Source organism: Capra hircus, chromosome 13 (assembly GCF_001704415.2).
Source record: "Capra hircus breed San Clemente chromosome 13, ASM170441v1, whole genome shotgun sequence".
Lineage (NCBI taxonomy): Eukaryota > Metazoa > Chordata > Mammalia > Artiodactyla > Bovidae > Capra > Capra hircus.
Genome location: NC_030820.1, coordinates 59,708,319 through 59,726,999, shown reverse-complemented (window position 1 = coordinate 59,726,999; position 18,681 = coordinate 59,708,319). Strand labels below are relative to the sequence as shown.

The window sequence follows — 18,681 nt, the reverse complement described above, 5'->3', positions numbered from 1 at the left end:
CTTAGAAGGGAATAGCTACCCACTCCAGTATTCTTGCCTGGAGAATTCCATGGACAGAGAAGGCTGGTGGGCTTCAGTCCATGAGGTTGCAAAGAGTCAGACACGACTGAGCAACTAACATTTTCACTTTGCTTTTTTCACTTTCAAGAAGCAACTAGAATGAGGGAGACTCTGGGAGAAGAACAAAGGCACTCATGGGGTGGAGGACTAAGGCACATCACTAGCAAAGAAATATGACCTGCAAAATTAAGTAAAAAAGAAAAACGTTGTATACTCACACACACCGACTAAATTAGAAAAAGGTCTGGAAGGGAATATGCCAAATTCATGAAGGTGTTTAACTCTACAAACAGAGAGGGCAAAGAGGCAACCAGAACTAGGAGTCATGGTGGATATCAGCTTGCCTCTCATATTTTACTCTGTTAATATTAATTATTTAGCATTTTGCTATCTTCATGTTTAAAAGGTAAATATACACACATTTGTCTTGTGAAAATAAAACATCTAAAAAGTCTACCATGGTGAAAGGGGTTTGTTCCAGGGCAGTACAGGAAATAAGAGGTCCCTATATGTTTGCTGACTACCCTGGTAGCTCAGACGATAAAGCATCTACCTATAATGTGGGAGACTCAGGTTCGATTCTTGAGTCAGGAAATCCCTCTGGAGAAGGAAATGACAACCTACTCCAGTACTCTTGTCTGAAAAAGCCCATGGACAGAGGAGAGTGGTAAGCTACAGTCCATGGGGTCACAAAGAATCAGACACAACTGAGCGACTTCACTTTCTTTGTACACTGCCTTTCACTGGACCCAAGTTCCCTGGTGGAGAAGGAAATGGCAACCCACTCCACTGTTCTTGCCTAGAGAATCCCAGGGATGGGGGAGCCTGGTGGGCTTCCGTCTATGGGGTCGCACAGAGTCGGACACGACTGAAGCGACTTAGTAGTAGTAGTAGTAGTAAGTTCCCTGGGGCAGTGGTTTGTTTGGGGAGGGGACACATTTTTGGATCAGGGGGAGCCCAAAAGAGGGATGGAGCTCAGCCTGGAGGATCTGGAAGCTTCTTGCAGGAGGTGAGTTTGAGATAAATTGGCCCAGCACACCTGGTGTAGAGACCCTAATCTCCTATGACAGGCCTGGAGACGCCATGATGTGTTCAGGGCCAGAGAGCAAGATCCGACAAGGGTAAGTAACCCTGAAACTCCAAACTCCCAGCCAGGTCTCCTTCTCCTGCCTGAAGCCCTGGCTTCTCTGGGCAATCTATGGGCATCCCTCACAGTCAGACCCCTCCATCTTTCCCTCTTCTCACAGCAGTTATTCTGTAGAGAAGGCCCAGCGCCGCTCGGGCAGCCAGAAAGCAGCGCCATCTGCTGGCCCAAGCGGGAAATGCAGCTCTTAGTCTCCACTGAGAGCGAACAGGTTTCAGGCTTCGAAATCCAGCACCTCTTCTTAAGAACCAGAAGTCCCTCCTGCTCCAAGTCCGCTCTGCAGCTTCCTTTCAGTGCCCAGTAGTACCCCTAGCGCTGCCTGCTTGGGCCTTATCTGTAGGAAGGGAAATCGTTCCAAGAAGGGGTAACCACCCTGCTACTCGGATTCAGGTGGGTGTCTCACATGAGAAGCAACAAGTCCTGACTGCAGCCTATAAAGTATGTCCTTAGCTACCCTCCGCCCCACCCCCAACTGCCACTACAAATCTCAGGGTAGACAGTCCATTAGACAACTTGGAACAAGCCCCAGGAACGGGCTTGTCCAGTGTCATATGGAGTGGGTACACAAGCTAGTTCCAAAACATGGATCTCCTGGGACCCAATTCCTTCTTCTCCATTGGAGGTGAAGGGCTGTCACCATACTTGAGAAAAAGCAATACAGTCTAGATCAGTGGTTCTCAGCTTGTGGTCCCTGATCAGCAGCATCAACATCACCTGGGAACTTGTTGGAAAAGCATCTTAGGCTCCACCCTAGACCGTCTGAATCAGCAACTCTGGGGGTGCAGTCTGATCATCTGTGATTCAGCAAACCTATTTTGTGAATCAGAACCATTGGTTTGAGGTAATTACCTCTCTTTTTATTAAATAAACTTTTATTTGGAAGTGATTTTTGATTAACAGAAAAGCTGTAAATACAGTACAGAGTTCCCATATACTCCGCACCCAGCCTATCCCAATATCAACATTTGTATAAATTAACTAAAATCCAGACCTTCTTCAGATTCCCAGTTTTTCCATCAATGTCCTTTTGTTGCTGTTGTTCCAAGTTCCAATCCAGGATATCACACTGCATTTAAGACTACATCCCTTTTAAATTCCATTGGTCACCTCAGTCATCAATCCCTGGGACAGAGAATGGGTGGGAAAGCTGTTGTCTTCCTTACTGAGCTGGAGAAAATGAAGTTTGAAAATGCCACGTGATGGAGTTACCTCAGCAGTGCAGTAAGAGTAAGGTCCACCTCACTCTGCACTCTTCCTCTGCCTCTTCCCTTCCCCGCAGGACTATAGGATTTCAGAAGCTCCTTTGGAGTGTCCTACCTGGCCTACCCGCCCTAACCTACCAGAGTACAGATATTGAGGGCCCTCCCAGAGTGGGCCCAGCGCTAGGAGAGACCCATCCACCGCCCCTCACTTCTTCCCCTCTGCAGGGCCAGGACAATGTCTTAGTGACTTCAGCCTGGACAGAGCCAGGCCCCATGCAAGAAAGAAACAAAGAAACACTGTTATTTGCTATCCAAAGTCATTTATGATAGATAGAAAAAATGCCACAAATCATTTGTAGTTTCTCCATGAGGTATAGTCTGTTTCCCCAGCCCTTGAATATGAGCCAAACTTTTGATGTGCTGTGACCAAAAGGACTTAGCAGAAGTGATGCTACACCAGTTCTGGCCTAGAACTCAAAAAACCCTTGCAGCTTCTCCTCTCTCTCCATCTTTCTCACTCTTCCTCCCCCTCCATGCATGTCCCACTTCTCTCTCTCTCTCTCTCTTCCTCTCAGCCCTGATGCCATCGTGAGAATAAGCCTGAACTAACTGGTGGAGTGGCCACCTGGAGGAGAACCACGTCACTCAGCCAACAGCCCATCTACGGCCCAGACAAGGGAGTCAGGCTATTTGAGATCATGCAGGCCATTTTGGGTGACAGTTGATTTGCATACAACCCCATGAGTGACCTCAGGCAAGATCAGTAGAACTGCCCAGATGAGTCCAGCCCAAACTGCTAACCCACAGAATTGTAGACAAATAAACAACTTGTTTTTAGCTGCCAAGTTTGGGAATTGTTTGTTTCTCAGCAAAGGCTAACTGATACACAATTTCTCATTTCTCTCTTGGCAATGGGATTCCAATATTTTTTAGGAGGCTGTGTGAGTTCTAGGAGATGGGATATGATTGATCTACTCAACTGTGATAACTGTGTTCCTGCTGTCTTAGCTTTCTTTGAGTTGGGGTGGCTACTGTACCTGGTTTGCGCCAAGGAGATCTATAGAAATATACAGGGGAAGAGAGCAGGAAACAGGCCTCTGGAAAAGTCCTGAATTTTTGATAGAAGCTGATGGATCCAGCTGGCTGGGCCCTTTCTCCTCCCTGACTCCCTTCTTCCTTGGACATAGCCATGATTGCTGGAGGTACAGCAGCCATCTTGTGACTGTGAAGTGACAAGCAATGAGGAAAAGGCTGAAAGGACCAGAGACGTGTGCCCTAACATTGCTGAGTGGTTTAACCAGTACCATTAGCCAGCTGTCTTCAGAATTCACGCTATGTGGAAAAGCAAACTTCACTTTGTTTAAGTCACTGTAACCTAGGTTTTCCTTCACTTGCAGATGAATGACTTCACATGATATAATACAAGGACTGAAATGCAAAAGGATCTTTGTCCTTGGGAATCTGGAGCCAGTAGCATATGACTCTCCAAATCCATCTCCTTTCTTATTTCAGCTCTCAATAATCCCTCAAGAGCAAACATAGGACCCCATTTTCCCCAAGGTGGGAAGTGGGGCTCCCACACTGTTCAGTCATGAGTCCAAGGTCTTGCAGCTAGCTAAGAGGGTGTTTCAAGCCAGACCCACCTGCCATGCACAAACAGAATGCACTTCTGCTACACCTTTGTGTGGGCTAGTCCACTGGAGGCCAGGTGTCTTCCAGGTTCCTGCTAGTGGTGGCAAGTGTCAAAGAGGCTGCTACTGCAAGTCTGGTGTGGAAGCGCCCAGGTACACCCTTAGGTCTGAGAGGGTGGATTGGACAAGCTTGGCGGGGATGGTCTCTCGCTGCAGCTGCTGGTAGGCTGCATACCGGTGGCAGCCCCCAAAGGAGTAGAAGTAGTCACCGCCCTGGGCCCCTTTGATCCAGAGGACGTCGATCGGGGGAACGCTGTCTGGATTCTCCTGGAGACAAGAGGACACAGGGTGAATGAGTGTGGCACCGTGTTGGACAGTTTGCAAAGCAGACTTTGTTAACCTGGGCTGAACTCCTCCGGGTGCTCACTCTGGTTTGTGAAAGGCAACAGTTATAGGGTCAGTTTTGTGAGCTCGTTGACCTTGGTAGCATGAAAATCAGTCATGGTAAGAGTATTTACACCAATTGGCAGATACTACAAATCAGGGCTTCTTCCCACCCCCAGGTTGTTAACCGTTTATCACACCACGTATATATTACCTGGCACTGTTCTAGACTCTGGGAATAAGGTACAGACACAGCCCCTGCCATCATGGGGCACATGGCTGCTAGAGTGATAAATGCTATGAAGACAATAACACAGGTTGTCATGACAACGATGGGGGTGACAATGAAGCAGAGACCTGAACACAGAGAACTCCCCTGGGGAAGACAGAGAGGTGGAATCTTTAAAGAAAGAGCCTGACTGCCAAGTTCAAATCTCAGCTCCGCTACTTAATTGCTCTGTGACCTTTGGCAATTCATATTTGTGCCTCAGTTGCCCCAGATGGGGATGAAGATGACACAACCACCTCATAGAACTGTTGGGTTTAATGAGTTAACAGATATACAGTGCTTCAAACAACACTTAGCACATGGAATCGGCTCAGTAATGCACAGTGTGTATTACCCGTGGGAAGGGCATTCCAGGCAGAGGGAACAGCAAATGCAAAATGCCTGAGGCCAGAACAAGCTCACTGTATTGCAGGCATGGCAAAGAGGCCAGCGTAACCAGAAGAGACAGGGCTCTGTGGAACAGAAGAGGCCAGAAAGGTTTTATTGAGATACAACTGATGTACAGCACTGTATAAGCTAACTGTATAAATATAATGATTTGACTTAAAGCATCATGAAATGATGACTATAATAAGTTCAGTGAACATCCATCATCTCATAATACGCACAAAATTAAGGAAATAAACTTTTTTCCCTTGTGACTAAAGTGTTAGTCTCTCAGTTGTATTAGTCTCTCTGTTTGCAACTCCATGGACTGCAGCCCGCCAGGCTCCTCTGTCCATGGAATTCTCCAGGCAAGAATACTGGGTTACCATTCCCTTCTCCAGGGGATCTTCCCAACCAAGGGATTGAACTCAGGCCTCCTGCATTGCAGGCAGATTCTTTACCATCTGAGCCACCAGGGAAGCCTCCTTGTGATGAAAGCTCTTAGGACTTACTCTCTAAACAACTTTCATATATAATGCACAACAGTGTTTATTATATTTATCACGTTGTACTTTACATCCCTGGTACTTACTTATCTTATAATAGAAGTTAGTGCCTTGTGACCAACTGCATACAATTTTCCTTCTCTTTACCCTTCCCCTCCCACCCTTACCTCTGGTAATCACAAATCTGGCCTCTTTTTCTACGAGTTTGTTTGTTTTTGAAGTATAATTGATGTACACCACTATGTTAGTTTCTGGTTGGAAGGAATGATGCTAAAGCTGAAACTCTAGTACTCTGGCCACCTCATGCGAAGAGCTGACTCATTGGAAAAGACTCTGATGCTGGGAGGGATCGGGGGCAGGAGGAGAAGGGGACGACAGAGGATGAGATGGCTGGATGGCATCACTAACTCGATGGACTTGAGTCTGAGTGAACTCCGGGAGTTGGTGATGGACAGGGAGGCCTGGCGTGCTGCAATTCATGGGGTCGCAAAGAGTTGGACACGACTGAGCAACTGAACTGAACTGATACATTTCAAAATGATCACCATGATTGAGTCCAGTTACCATTCGTCAACATACAAAGATATTACGTAGTTTTTGACTATCTTCCCCACACTGCACATTTCATACACAACTCATTTATTTTATAAATGGAAGTTTATACCTCTTAGGTCCTAGAGTGTTTTAAACAGGAGAGAGTGACATGATATGAGGGACATTCTAGAAAGGTGTGATGAGAAAGCAGCCTTGGTGAGGTGGACAAAGACAAAAGCAGGGAGGACAGAGGCGAGTCCCCAGCAGGTATGCAGCAGAAGAGGCTTTCCTAGGTGAGGGCGTTGAGAGGACAGGGAGAGGTGGGCAGGTCTGCGACATGTTCAGGGGGCAGATCCCAGGGGAGGGGTGAATGTGAGAAGAGGAAGAAGAGAATCTAAGCTAACTTCCTGTTCAGGGCCTGAGTAGCCAGATGGAGAGTGGGTGGACCTCTACAGACGGAAAGTCTGGGGCAGGGTGGGATGGAGTAGCGGGAGATGGAATTAAGTGAGTTGCTAGAAGGCCTCCCACACTGGCCCTAAAGCGGTCTCTTCTTAGGCTGCATTGATGGATTCATTTTTCCATTTATCCCAGAAGTTATTATTAAGCAGTAAGGCCCAGCAGTTATGAGCTGGGGCTCTTGCACAAGGCAAACCTGAATTTAAATCCCAGCTCCTCCACAGAGCAGCTGGAGGGCAGAGGGAGGTGATTGGGTAGGGAGGGAGGTGTAAGCAAGGGGCCTTGCCAGTGGGCATTGCTCCTTATCTGTAAGATGGGAATAGATACCCTATAGGCTGTTGATGAAGTTGGGAAGCTGATGTAAGTTAGGTGTGGAGCACAGCCTGCCTGACAGTTCAGCAGCAAAGAGAGGCAGTTGTGCCAGGCAAGCCTTGTGCTGGGTGTCAGGGCTCTGATGATGGGTGGGCAGGATAACAGCCCCCAAAGATGTCCACATCCTAATCTCCGGAACCTGTGAATATGTTACTCCCAAGGGATAGGAACTTTCCAGATGGAATCAAGTTAAAGATCTTGAGATGGGGATATTATCCTGGGTTGTTCAGATGGGCCAAAAGTAATCACCAGAGACCTTAAATGTGGAACAGAGAGGAGCAAGAGGAGATCTAATGTTGCTGGCTTCCAAGGTGGAGGAAAGAGGTCATGAGCCAAAAATGTGGGCGGCCTCTAGAAGCTGGGAAAGACAAGGATATGAATTCTCCCCCAGAGACCCCAGAAAAAAATGCAGCCCTGCTGATACCTTGATTTTAGCCCATGAGACCCATTCTGGACTTCTGAACTATAGAACTATAAAATAATAAAATCTTGGTTTTAAGTCACTAAGTTTCTGGAATTTGTTACAGTAGCCCTAGAAAACTAACACATGCCATAAACAAAGCCAGGCCTGGTTTTTGTTTCCCAGAAGGTATGGTGCTGGTGTGGAAGACAGGTGTCTGAGGCCATTACACCCTGGTTGTACGGAATCAGAGATGTGCTGACAGGTATGGAGGTGGCTGGGGGCCCACAGGAGGCCCCTAACCCTACAAGGGCTGTCAAGGATGACACTAACACTGACAGAAGACCAAGAAGGAGTTAGAAACAGTAAAGAAGAGATGAAAGAGTGTCTCTGGCAGCGGGGAAAAGCTTGTGCAAAGGCCCAGGGGTAGGAGAGAGTATCCCTGGACAGATTTATCACAAACAGCCAGGCACTGTGCTCATGCTATGACCAGACAAAATCCCAGCTCCTTGGAGTTCAAATGAGATGGGGAGGGGAGACAATAAAACACAAACAAACACACGGATAACATAACTCAGGCGTTATCCTGAATTATGCTTCCAAGGCGAACTACTCAGGTTAATGGGAGACCTAGAGAAGCCAGGGCTGCCAGGAGGCAGGTACCTGACCCAAGCGAGGGACCAGTCCCTGCAGCTCTCTGGGAAGCAGTTCCAGACAGTGGAAGCAGCAGTGTAAACTCTAGGACTGAAAGACAACACGCAAGCAGTAGAGAGGTTTGGTGGGGCCTTGGGGTCTCCTGGGGCCATTTCTGAGGGTCTGGGGGCTGCGGACACGATGCTGCGCAGGCCTAATCTGACACTCATGTCCCCTCCCTTCAGGATCACCCCGACCTTCCTGAGCTCTCTCTCTGAGATGTGGTTGACCCCATTCTCTCCCATTTCCAGTTCAAACAAGGTCCTCCCAGCAGACAGGACACCCCCAGTCCCACTGCCACAGCCAGAAGTGACCACACAGGTTATGTGCTGGCCATGCAGCTGGGCACTGGGGCCAGGCTGTGCCACTTTCTAAAATGCCTGACCTTGGACAAGCTGCTTGGATCCTCTTGGGCCTCATTTCCTTGTCTGTAAGAGGAACAATAGTAGTATCTACCTTACAGGGTTGGTATGAAAAAGCTGCTGCTGCTTAGTTGCTTCAGTCATGTCAGACTCTGAGTGACCCTATGGGGTGCAGCCTGCCAGGCTCCCCTGTCCATGAGATTCTCCAGGCAAGAATACTGGAATGGGTTGCCATGCTCCAGGGGGTCTTCCCGGCCCAGGGATGGAACCCAGGTCTCCTGCACTGAAGGTAGATTCTTTACCAGGAGCCACCAGGGGAGCCCATATCAAGTGCTGCCTTTATAGGAGTCAGAGACAGTTATTTTAATGACCTCCTCCAGTCTCCTTGCTCCATGACGAAATAGAGGCCCAGAGAGGCCCAAACTCTTGCTCAAGGTCACAGAGCAAAGGCTGAATTCCGATTGAAACTGAACTAGTCCCTTCTCGCGTCCAGCACGACCTCCCTCCTCCGAAGCCTTCCCAGCAGCCGGCTTCCCCGGGGCCTCACCCGGATCGTGTCCACGAGGCTTTGCACCTTGGCCTGGTCCAGCACAGACGGCAGAGGCCGGATGAGCACGCTCAGCGGCACATTGTGCACGGCGGTGATGCAGCCCGAGTGGATGCTGCCGCCCTGCGCGCCGCCGCTCGGCCCAGGTCCCTCGGGCGCCCCCCGGCCCGCCCCGGCTCTTCCCAGCGCTCCTCCCGCTCGGAGACCCATCATTCCGCCGTCGCCGCTGCTTGGGCCGTCGCGGGACGCGCCACCTCCACCCCCATGCTTTAACCTCGGGCGGGCCGTACCATTCCGCGCGGGCGGAGGGGGGCGCAGCCGGGAAGCGCGGAAAGTCTCCCTCCCCTGGTCCCAGGGTGGTCCCGCCCACCAGCGAGCGCCCCTGCGGGAGCTCTGCTCCCGCCGCCCCCGGCTGCCCGACGCGCGCGGGGCTTCGGCCCTCCGCTGGGGGGCGCCTCGCCGCCTGCCCTCCGCCGCGCGGCGTCCCGGGAGTGGAAGTGGCCGGGCAGGCTGACTCAGGGTGAGTCTGCAGGTCGTGGAGTGGGAGGGGCGCGGGTGACGCACATTCCGGGGTGACTCAGGCCCATGGCGGGGGCACAGGGTAGAGGGGGCCGGACGTGCCCAGCGAGGGTGAGTCGGCAAAACTCGGAGCTTGGCCGCCCAGCCCTTGGAGCGCTCGTGGTGATAGCCGCGGAGGTGATTAGTACTAGGAATCTGCTGAATGTGGTGCTGTGTCAGGCACTGTTCTAAACACTTTGCATGTACATTACCTTATTTAAACCTCAAACAACCCTACCAGCTAGGTATGATTATTATTCCCATTTTACAGATGAGGAAACTGAGGCATATCGAGGTTTAAGTGGTTTTCCCCCAAGGTCATGGGCCTAGTAAGTGGCTGAACCAGGGTTCCAGGGAACATTTTGTATACATTTATTTGACTGCTTTGGGTGTTAGTTGCAGCATGCGGAATTTAGTTCCTCAACCAGAAATGGGCTAACCAGGCCCCTTGCATTGTGCCCGTGGAGTCCTAGCCACTGAACCACCAGGGAAGTCCCAGGGAGCCTTTTGGAAGGGTGCTGACAGTGTGTGGGCACTGCCCTGAACCTCCACAATAGCTATCTGCTTTCATCCCCACAGTGCCTTGAGAAAGTTGACATGGTTGTTGAAGCACTTGTCCAAGGTAGGGCCCTGGAAATGAAATGCTGAGCTCAGAGTCTCAGGCCACTGAACACCTGCTTACAGATCACGACACCTGGGCTGCAAGGGGTGGTGGTGATGTGAAGTGAAGTGAAAGTCGCCCAGTCATGTCTGACTCTTTGCAACCCCCTGGACTATAGAGTCCATGGAATTCTCCAGGCCAGAATACTGGAGTGGGTAGCTGTTCCCTTCTCCAGGGAATCTTCCCAACCCAGGGATAGAACCCAGGTCTCCTGCATTGCAGGTGGATTTTTTACCAGCTGAGCTATCAGGGAAGCCCATGACTTAGGTCCAAATATGCCGACTGCTATCCCCACTCTCTTCTGTTTAAAGCTCTCTATTCCCTTGATCCCAGGTTCAGCACCCGGTGTGCTCTGGAGCCAGAGGGAGGCAGGCAGAGGCTCCTGGTTTTAATCTCTGGTGTTTTAGCATCTGTGGCAACATTAAGACTTTGGCACAGACTGGCCTGGGTTAAGATCCCAAATGGCCACTCTCTGGCTATGTGGTCTCAGGCAAGAGGCAAAAGCATCAGCCTTCTCTTTTGTAAAATGATAGTGAGGGAATTGTGAAAACATTTGGAGATAATGGCTGTTAGAGGACAATGTGTGTGCTAAGTCGCTACAGTCGTGGTCGACTCTTTGTGACCCTGTGGACTGTAGCCTGCCAGGCTCTCTGTCCATGGGATTCTCCAGGCAAGAATAATGGAGTGGGTTGCCATCTCCTCCTCCAGGGGATCTTCCTGACCCAGGGTTCGAACCCGCATCTCCTGCATTACAAGGAGATTCTTTACCACTGAGCCACTGCTTCTGCTGCTGCTGCTAAGTCGCTTCAGTCGTGTCCGACTCTGTGCGACCCCATAGATGGCCTCCTACCAGGCTCCTCTGTCCCTGGGATTCTCCAGGCAAGAACACTAGAGTGGGTTGCCATTTCCTTCTCCAATTCATGAAAGTGAAAAGTGAAAGTGAAGTCTCTAGGGAAGCCCAAATCAGTGCTTACATAGTGATAATCAAGGAAGATGACAGGTTTCATCCCGACACCCAGAGTGCTGAAGGAGAACCAGGAAAGACTTCCTGGAGGAGGGGTTATTCATACTGGAAAGTGGCTTGGTTCTGGAGAGGGGAAACAGGGAAGAAGCAGGTGATGGTTTAAGGTATAGGATCTGGAGTCACTTGAATGGGATGGATTTAAGTCCTGGCTCCACCACCGACTAGCCAGTGTGATGTGTGTGTGTGTGTGTGTGTGTGTGTGTGTGTGTGTATATGTGTGTGTGTGTGTATATGTGTGTGTGTGTCTGTGGTGGGATACTCAACTTTTCTGTGTCTTGGTTTCCTTACTCACTTGCCAGGGAGAGTAAATGAAAATAACACACAGTGTTTAGGAAGGAATCCGGCATATGTGCGTGTGTTCAGTCACTCAGTCATGTCTGACTCTGTGTGACCCCCATGGACTGTAGCCCATTGCCATTTCCTTCTCCAGGGTGTCTTCCCAACCCAGGGATCAAACCCGAGTCTCTTGTGTCTCCTACACTGGCAAGTGGATTCTTTGCTGCTGAGCCACCTGGGCTTTTCCTCAGCCCCCAAATTACTGGTAATTAGAGAATTTCATCAAGAGGGAAGTTGTTCCCTTAGAACCACTTCCTCCTTTCAGAAAGTAAGAAGAAAGAGGGAACAGCTCCTGGGATGGAAAAATGGAGAGTTGTCCTGAATCTTTCATCATAGTTTGCCCAGTGAGAACCCCCCACTCCTGGCAACAAATTCTGTATGTTGAGATACCTATGGTTCAACTCAAAATTGAATTTTAAGCCTTAAGAAGACTTGTATTTCCACATAATTAAGATTTCTAGAGGCAGGTATATCCATGATTGGTGAAGAGGTAATTGAACAAGGTCAGGTTCTTTCCAGCTTTTTGTACCATCCTCCTCCTTCTTGTTTTTATCCTCATGCTTGCCCCTCATGGTCCCAAGATGTTTTGCTGTAGCTTCAAGCATCGTATACAACGGCTTTCAAAGGTGGAAGTTAGGACATTGACATCCCTTTGCCCCTCTTTTTAAGACTGAAGAAGCCTTTAGTAACCATCCTCTGCCTCCCCACCCTTCCGCCCAGGAGTGTTTGCCTCATGTCTCATCATATTTCCATGCCTAAACCAGTCCCTGGAAAGGAGAGTGGAATTACCCTGATTGTGTGCATGCATGCTCAGTTGCTCAGTTGTGTCCAACCCTTTGCAGTCCTGTGGATTGTAGCCCACCAAGCTCCTCTGTCCATGGGATTTCCCAAGCAAGAATACTGGAGTGGGTTGCCATTTCCTCCTACAGGGGACGGCAGGAGGAGGTATCTTCCTGACCCAGGGATTGAACCTGAGTCTCCTGCATTGGATTCTTTACACCTCGGAAGCCTTACACTGATTGGTTTAGCTTAATTGGTGTTCACCTCTGGGCTCAAGAAGGTTTACCCTCCCCTGAAATTCATGGCCTCTGATCCCTGAACAGAACTGGCAAGGCCTGGAACTTCAACCTTGTTTTCCTGTGTGGTTTTGGGGAAGATTCCATGAGAAAGGAGGACTGATGGGGGAAGAGGACCTGGCCAATCAGCAGTTCCATTATTTTGGCCCATCTGTCCCTAAACTATCCATGGCATCACCAATGCAACGGACATGAACTTGGGCAAACTTTGGGAGATGGTGAGGGACAGGGAAGCCTGGCGTGCTGCAGTCCTTGGGGTCGCAAAGAGTCAGACACGACTGAGTGACTGAACACCACCACCCATAAATGAACGACATGAAGACCTGACCCTTGTGTTGGGATTAAGATGTGGTACCTTCCACTGCGGCTAAGGTAAGCGTGCGACTGGAAGCTGGAGAAATTCTGGGATCTAACGATATTCTTCTGTTTTAGCCTGGGTTCTCCCAAAAGTAGACGCTGAGACTGGGACTTGTGTGCAGGTACTTTCTTGGGGAGCTGCTCTAGTTATTGTATCACTGTAACACAAACCACTGCAAAATGCAGTGGCATAAAAATGACCATTTTTATTATCCTCACAGATTCTGTGAGTCAAGAATTCAGGCAGGGCACCGTGGGCACTGGTTGTCTTTTCTCCGCAATGTCTGGGCCATCAGCTGAGAGGTGATTCAGTGGCTGGGGGTGACTCGATGGCTGAGGCTAGAATCATCTCGAGGTGTCTTCACTCACACATGCACTGGCCCATCCTGCTTGTCAGCCGGAACACCTCCACGGGGCCTTTCCATGTGGCCTGGGCTTCCTCATAGCATGGCAGCTGGCTTTCAAGAATGAGTGTCCCAAGAGAACTTGGCAGAAGCTTCATGGCCTTTCCAGTCTAGTCTTGGAAGTCCCGTGGCATCATTTCTGTGGTGTTCTATTTGTAGGAGCTCTCACACTACCACCCTGCCCCCAACCAGGCTCAAGGGAAGGTACAGAGATTCCATGTCTTGATGGGAAGAGAAGCAAGGTCCTAAAAGAGCTTGTTCCCACAAACGAGATATTGTTGGGACCATCTTTGGAAGACAATCTGCTGTAGGAAGTGAGCCCAGGAAGGACTGGGGAAGGGAGAAATGCCAGTATAGAGGACACTGATGAGCAGTTTCCATGAGGGTTAACTGGGGTCCCTTCTGCTGGAGACCCTGTGAAGAAACATCGTGCATCAGAATCATCCCACCCTCAGGACCAAGTCACCTCCCCAAAGTCCTACCATCAGCTACCAGCACACTAGGGATCAGGCTTCAACATATGGACTTTGGGGCAATATAAACATTCAGTCAGGAAGCAACAGTTAGAACTGGACATAGAACGACAGAATGGTCCCAAATCGGGAAAGGCTTATGTCAAGACTGTATATTGTCACCCTGCTTATCTAACTTATATGCAGAGTACATCATGAGAAATGCTGGGCTGGATGAAGCACAAGCTGATATCAAGACTGCCGGGAGAAATATCAATAACTTCAGCTATGCAGATGACACCACCCTAACGGTAGGAAGCGAAGAGGAACTAAAGAGCCTCTTGATGAAAGTGAAAGAAGACAGTGGAAAAAAAAAAAAAACGGGCTTAAAACTCAACGTTCAAAAAACTAAGATTTTGGCATCCGGTCCCATCACTTCATGGCAAATAGATGGGGAAACAATGGAAACAGTAAGAGATTTTATTTTGCAGGGGGCTCCAAAATCTCTGCAGATGGTGACTGTAGCCATGAAATTAAAAGACACTTACTCCTTGGAAGAAAAGCTAATGCCAACCTAGACAGAATATTAAAAAGCAGAGACATTACTTTACCAACAAAGGTCCATCTAGTCAAAGCTATGGTTTTTCCAGTAGTCACGTATGGATGTGAGAGTTGGGCTATAAAGAAAGCTGAGCGTCCAAGAATTGATGCTTTTGAACTGTCGTGTTGGAGAAGACTCTTGAGAGTCCCTTGGACAGTAAGGAGATCAAAGCAGTCAATCCTAAAGGAAATCAACCCTGAATATTCATTGGAAGGACTGATGCTGAAGCTCCAGTACTTTGGCCATCTGATGCAAAGAGCTGACTGATTGGAAAACACCCTGATGCTGGGAAAGACTGAGGGCAAAAGGAGAAGAGGATGAGATGGTTGGATGGCATCACCGACTCAGTGGGCATGAGTTTGAGCAAACTCTAGGAGATAGTGAAGGACGAGAAAGCCTGGCATGGTGTAGTCCATGGGGTCACAAAGAGTCAGACATGACTGAGCAACTGAACAACAACCACCAGGGACGTTACCATGTGCTGAGTTGCTTAAGTATGGGTACTGGAACCTGTCACCCACTGGGATGACTCTGATTGGGTTGGAGGAGACCCATCAGCCACACCCCTGGGGTCAGCCCCCTTTGAGCCCCCTGGATGGGTGGAGTAATGAATACATGTCTGAACAAATGTGAGCTTTGTGGACCAAAGACCTGGATCTCAGTGGCATGTCCCCTTGGCCTACCTTTGATCTCAGCTAAAATTGTGGTGGGAAGTATTGTGCAAATCCAGACTCACCTAGCACGGCTGGCTTCCCAGCCAAGGCTTCCAGTGTCTTCCATATTTTCCATCCCTGCGGGAGTCTCCTAGTGATGTTGAGGTGTTCACCAGTGGCAACCAGAGCTGGTGAGTAAAAGTGTCTTACGTTGTCACAGGTGGAGAATTGTGAGAAACATTCCAGACCATTTGGACCTTTTTTCGGATCCTTCTCAGAAAATAGCAGTACCAGACCCACTGCTACAGCAACAACCCCGCTAACACACCCTCTGTCTCATTCTTCTTGCCCCTGCACTCCTGCTTCCTGAAATCACCTCCCAAATAAGCTACCTGCATTCAAGACTTTGCTACTGGGAAGTCAAAACTAAGGCAAAGGGGGAATTTCATGGATCATCCTCAATAGTTCTGAATCTTGCCTGTGTTAAAATTATACTTGTCTTGTTAGACGACCGTGGACCAGGCACCTCTCTGTGCCATGGTTTCCTAACTTTCAAAATGGCCTTCATAATGGTGCCTAACTTGTAGAGTTGTTGAGAGAATAAAGAGATGATAAAAGTAAGGTCCTTAGAACAGTGCCCAACGCATTGTAAGTGCTCAATAAATATGATAATATGTCAGTATCACATTGTCAAATATCAAATCAAATATGTTTGATAACATTTTAAATTTATAATAGATCTCAAAGGTCTCTCTGTGTTGGCACTTCTAGACTAGTCCCAACGTATTAGCCCAGGCTCTTGTTTGCAGGTGTAGAAAGCCAGCGTGAATCAGCTTAATGAATTGGAACACTTGGCTACTCCCTTGACTGTAAGGTGAAACTAGGCCTCAGAGAAAAGTGGGTTCAGAGACTTTTTTCTGTCTCTCCCTTGGCAGAGGGATTACCTCCATGTGATAGGAACGCGGCTACCAGCGGGGGTTATCTTTGGCTTTTAGTAATAGAAGCTTGACAAGAGAGGCTTAAAATGCCCCAACATGTTTCCTCTCAGGAAAGAGAATCTGGAAGCAGGAAGCCCAGGACTGGGGTGGCTCCACTGTCACTAGGGGCACAGGCCCTTCTGTCAACTCCATGATTTTAGAGTAGGGTCACCTCCTAGTCCAAGGGTGTTCCTGAAGTGCCAGCCTGGAAGAAGGTGGATAAATGGAAAGGCAAAGGATATGACCCCCTCCTTTTTTGTCTCAGAAGTTCCATATAACACTCTCCCTTGTGTGTCATTGACCAGAATTTGATCACATGGCCACTGCTGGTGGCAAGGGCAGCTGGGATATGTAATCTTCATTCAGTGTGGCAATGTGCTCAGCTAACAGTGGAGTTCTCTTACTAAGGAAGGAGAGGATGGATATTGATAAGTAGTTAGCAATCTGAGCCACAGCTCTCAAGTTACAGGTCTTATGATTTGGAGAGAAGGAGAGAGGAAATTTCCAGGTTCTAGTTAGATGCCCAAATCTGAACCAATCATCTATGGCCATGAGGGAACAAGACTCTTTTTTGTTTTTTTTTTAAAGCATGCTGCTGCTGCTGCTGCCAAGTCGCTTCAGTTGTGTCCGACTCTGTGCGACCCCATAGTTGGCAGCCCACCAGGCTCCCCCGTCCCTGGGATTCTCCAGGCAAGAACACTGGAGTGGGTTGCCATTTCCTTCTCCAATGCATGAAAGTGAAAAGTCAAAGTGAAGTTGCTCCGTTGTGTCCGACTCTTAGAGACCCCATGGATTGCAGCCCACCAGGCTCCTCCATCCATGAGATTTTCCAGGCAAGAGTAGTGGAGTGGGGTGCCATTTATTGATTATGACTTAAATGTGTGTAGTTCATTTAAAAAAATTACTGGTTATGTGCTATTGGCTAGGTACTGTGGTAGACCCAGGAAATTTAATGACAAGCAAAAAGACTGTCAGTCCCTTTCCCATAAAGCTTCTAATCTAATGGGGGATACAGAGAATAACCAGACACCACAGTAATTAATGGAAAAGTGTACATTATTGGTACGTGCTGTGAACCAAGATGATGTGGTTCTTGAGGAAGAAGAACTCCCATCAAGCTGGGAGATGAAGACTGAAAAGAAATAACTAGTCAACAGTGGTGGTATTGGCGTTGCAAATGAAGTATGTTACTGGTGGTCAGAACAGCTTATGCAAAGGCCCTGTGGCAGTGGGGAAAGCAAAACTGCTAAACAGAGGTGGCTGTAACTCAGACAGCAAAGGGGCTTATGTCTGGAGATTCAGGCTAGAGTGATGGAAAGAGTCAGACTGGGTAGGTCTTTGAAAACAGGTTCTTCTCACCATCCCCCACAGTGAGAAATCACTGCAGCATTCAAACATAAAAGAGGAACAGGAGTGACATAATCGATCTGCATTTAAAAAAAGATCCCGGTGGTCACTATGGAGAGAGGAAGAGAGGTAGAGAGAGGAAGAGAGTTGGAGGCAGAATGGATCCAGGGTCACCAGTAAGAAGGTAAAAGATGATGGTAGCTATGGTCTAGGGCGGAGACTGAAAAGACAAAGAGGAAAAAATAAACAGAACCTGATGGATTAGAGGGAAGGGAAAAGGAGACAGATGCAGGAGAGAACCACATCATGGCTTCAGACTTGGGCTGGTCTGTGGTACTTTTGGGATATCCATGTGGAGGTGGTTTGCAGGGAGATGTGGATTTGCAGCTCAGAGAGGAGGTCAGAATTGAAAATGCAAATTTGCAAGTCATCTGCATGTGGGTGAAAATTGAAGCCGTGGGTGTGATGAGATTGCTTCATGAGAATACACACTGAGAAGAGGAGTCTAGGAGAGACCTTGAGGAGCACAGACGAGGACAGAAGAGGGAACAGGAAGTGGGTTCCTTACTTAGGCACGGGAAGATGAGTCTGCAGTGTCACTAAGTGGAGCAGCCAGACAGGGCAGAGGAGAGCCAGAGCTGCATCCCAGAGGCCTTCTTTTGAGAGGACTGTGAAAAGCAGACTGGACATATGTTAACTGAGGTGCTCTGGGCTGCAGGTGGAGAAGGCAATGGCACCCCACTCTAGTACTCTTGCCTGGAAAATCCCATGGGTGGAGGAGCCTGGTAGGCTGCAGTCCATGGGGTCATGAAGAGTTGGATACGACTGAGCGACTTCACTTTCACTTTTCACTTTCATGCACTGGAGAAGGAAATGGCAACCCACTCCAGTGTCCTTGCCTGGAAAATCCCAGAGACGGGGAGTCTGGTGGGCTACCATCTATGGGGTCGCACAGAGTTGGACACGACTGAAGCAACTTAGCAGCAGCAGCAGGGCTGCAGGTAATGGGGACATGGGCTTTCCCACGTCTGTTCTGCTATCCAGGCTGTGGGCTTCATGTAAGGCTGGTTCCCTTTAAGGTCCCTTAAAGGTTCCCTTTAAGATGATACATTAGATATTTATTAATATAAAATGATATCTAGAGTGGGTCCTGGTCCCTGGACCTGAAACAAATGTAACGAATGCAGTAACCAGTCAGGAGCAGTGTGGATGGCCAGGGAAGGCGGCAGGGGCCTGGGCCAGTCAGACTCCCTTTGGAAACTTTGTGGGGGATTTCCACACTGCTGTCA

General features: G+C 48.8%; 1 protein-coding gene across 1 annotated transcript; it reads right to left on the bottom strand.

Moving 5' to 3' along the window:
- Positions 2,059-9,419, bottom strand: SRXN1 (sulfiredoxin 1). Its single transcript, XM_013968785.2, has 2 exons — positions 8,947-9,419; positions 2,059-4,364 (listed from the first exon to the last, which is right to left on the bottom strand). Exons 1-2 carry the CDS (start codon positions 9,157-9,159, stop codon positions 4,161-4,163), a joined length of 417 nt encoding a protein of 138 aa, XP_013824239.1. The 5' UTR covers positions 9,160-9,419; the 3' UTR covers positions 2,059-4,160.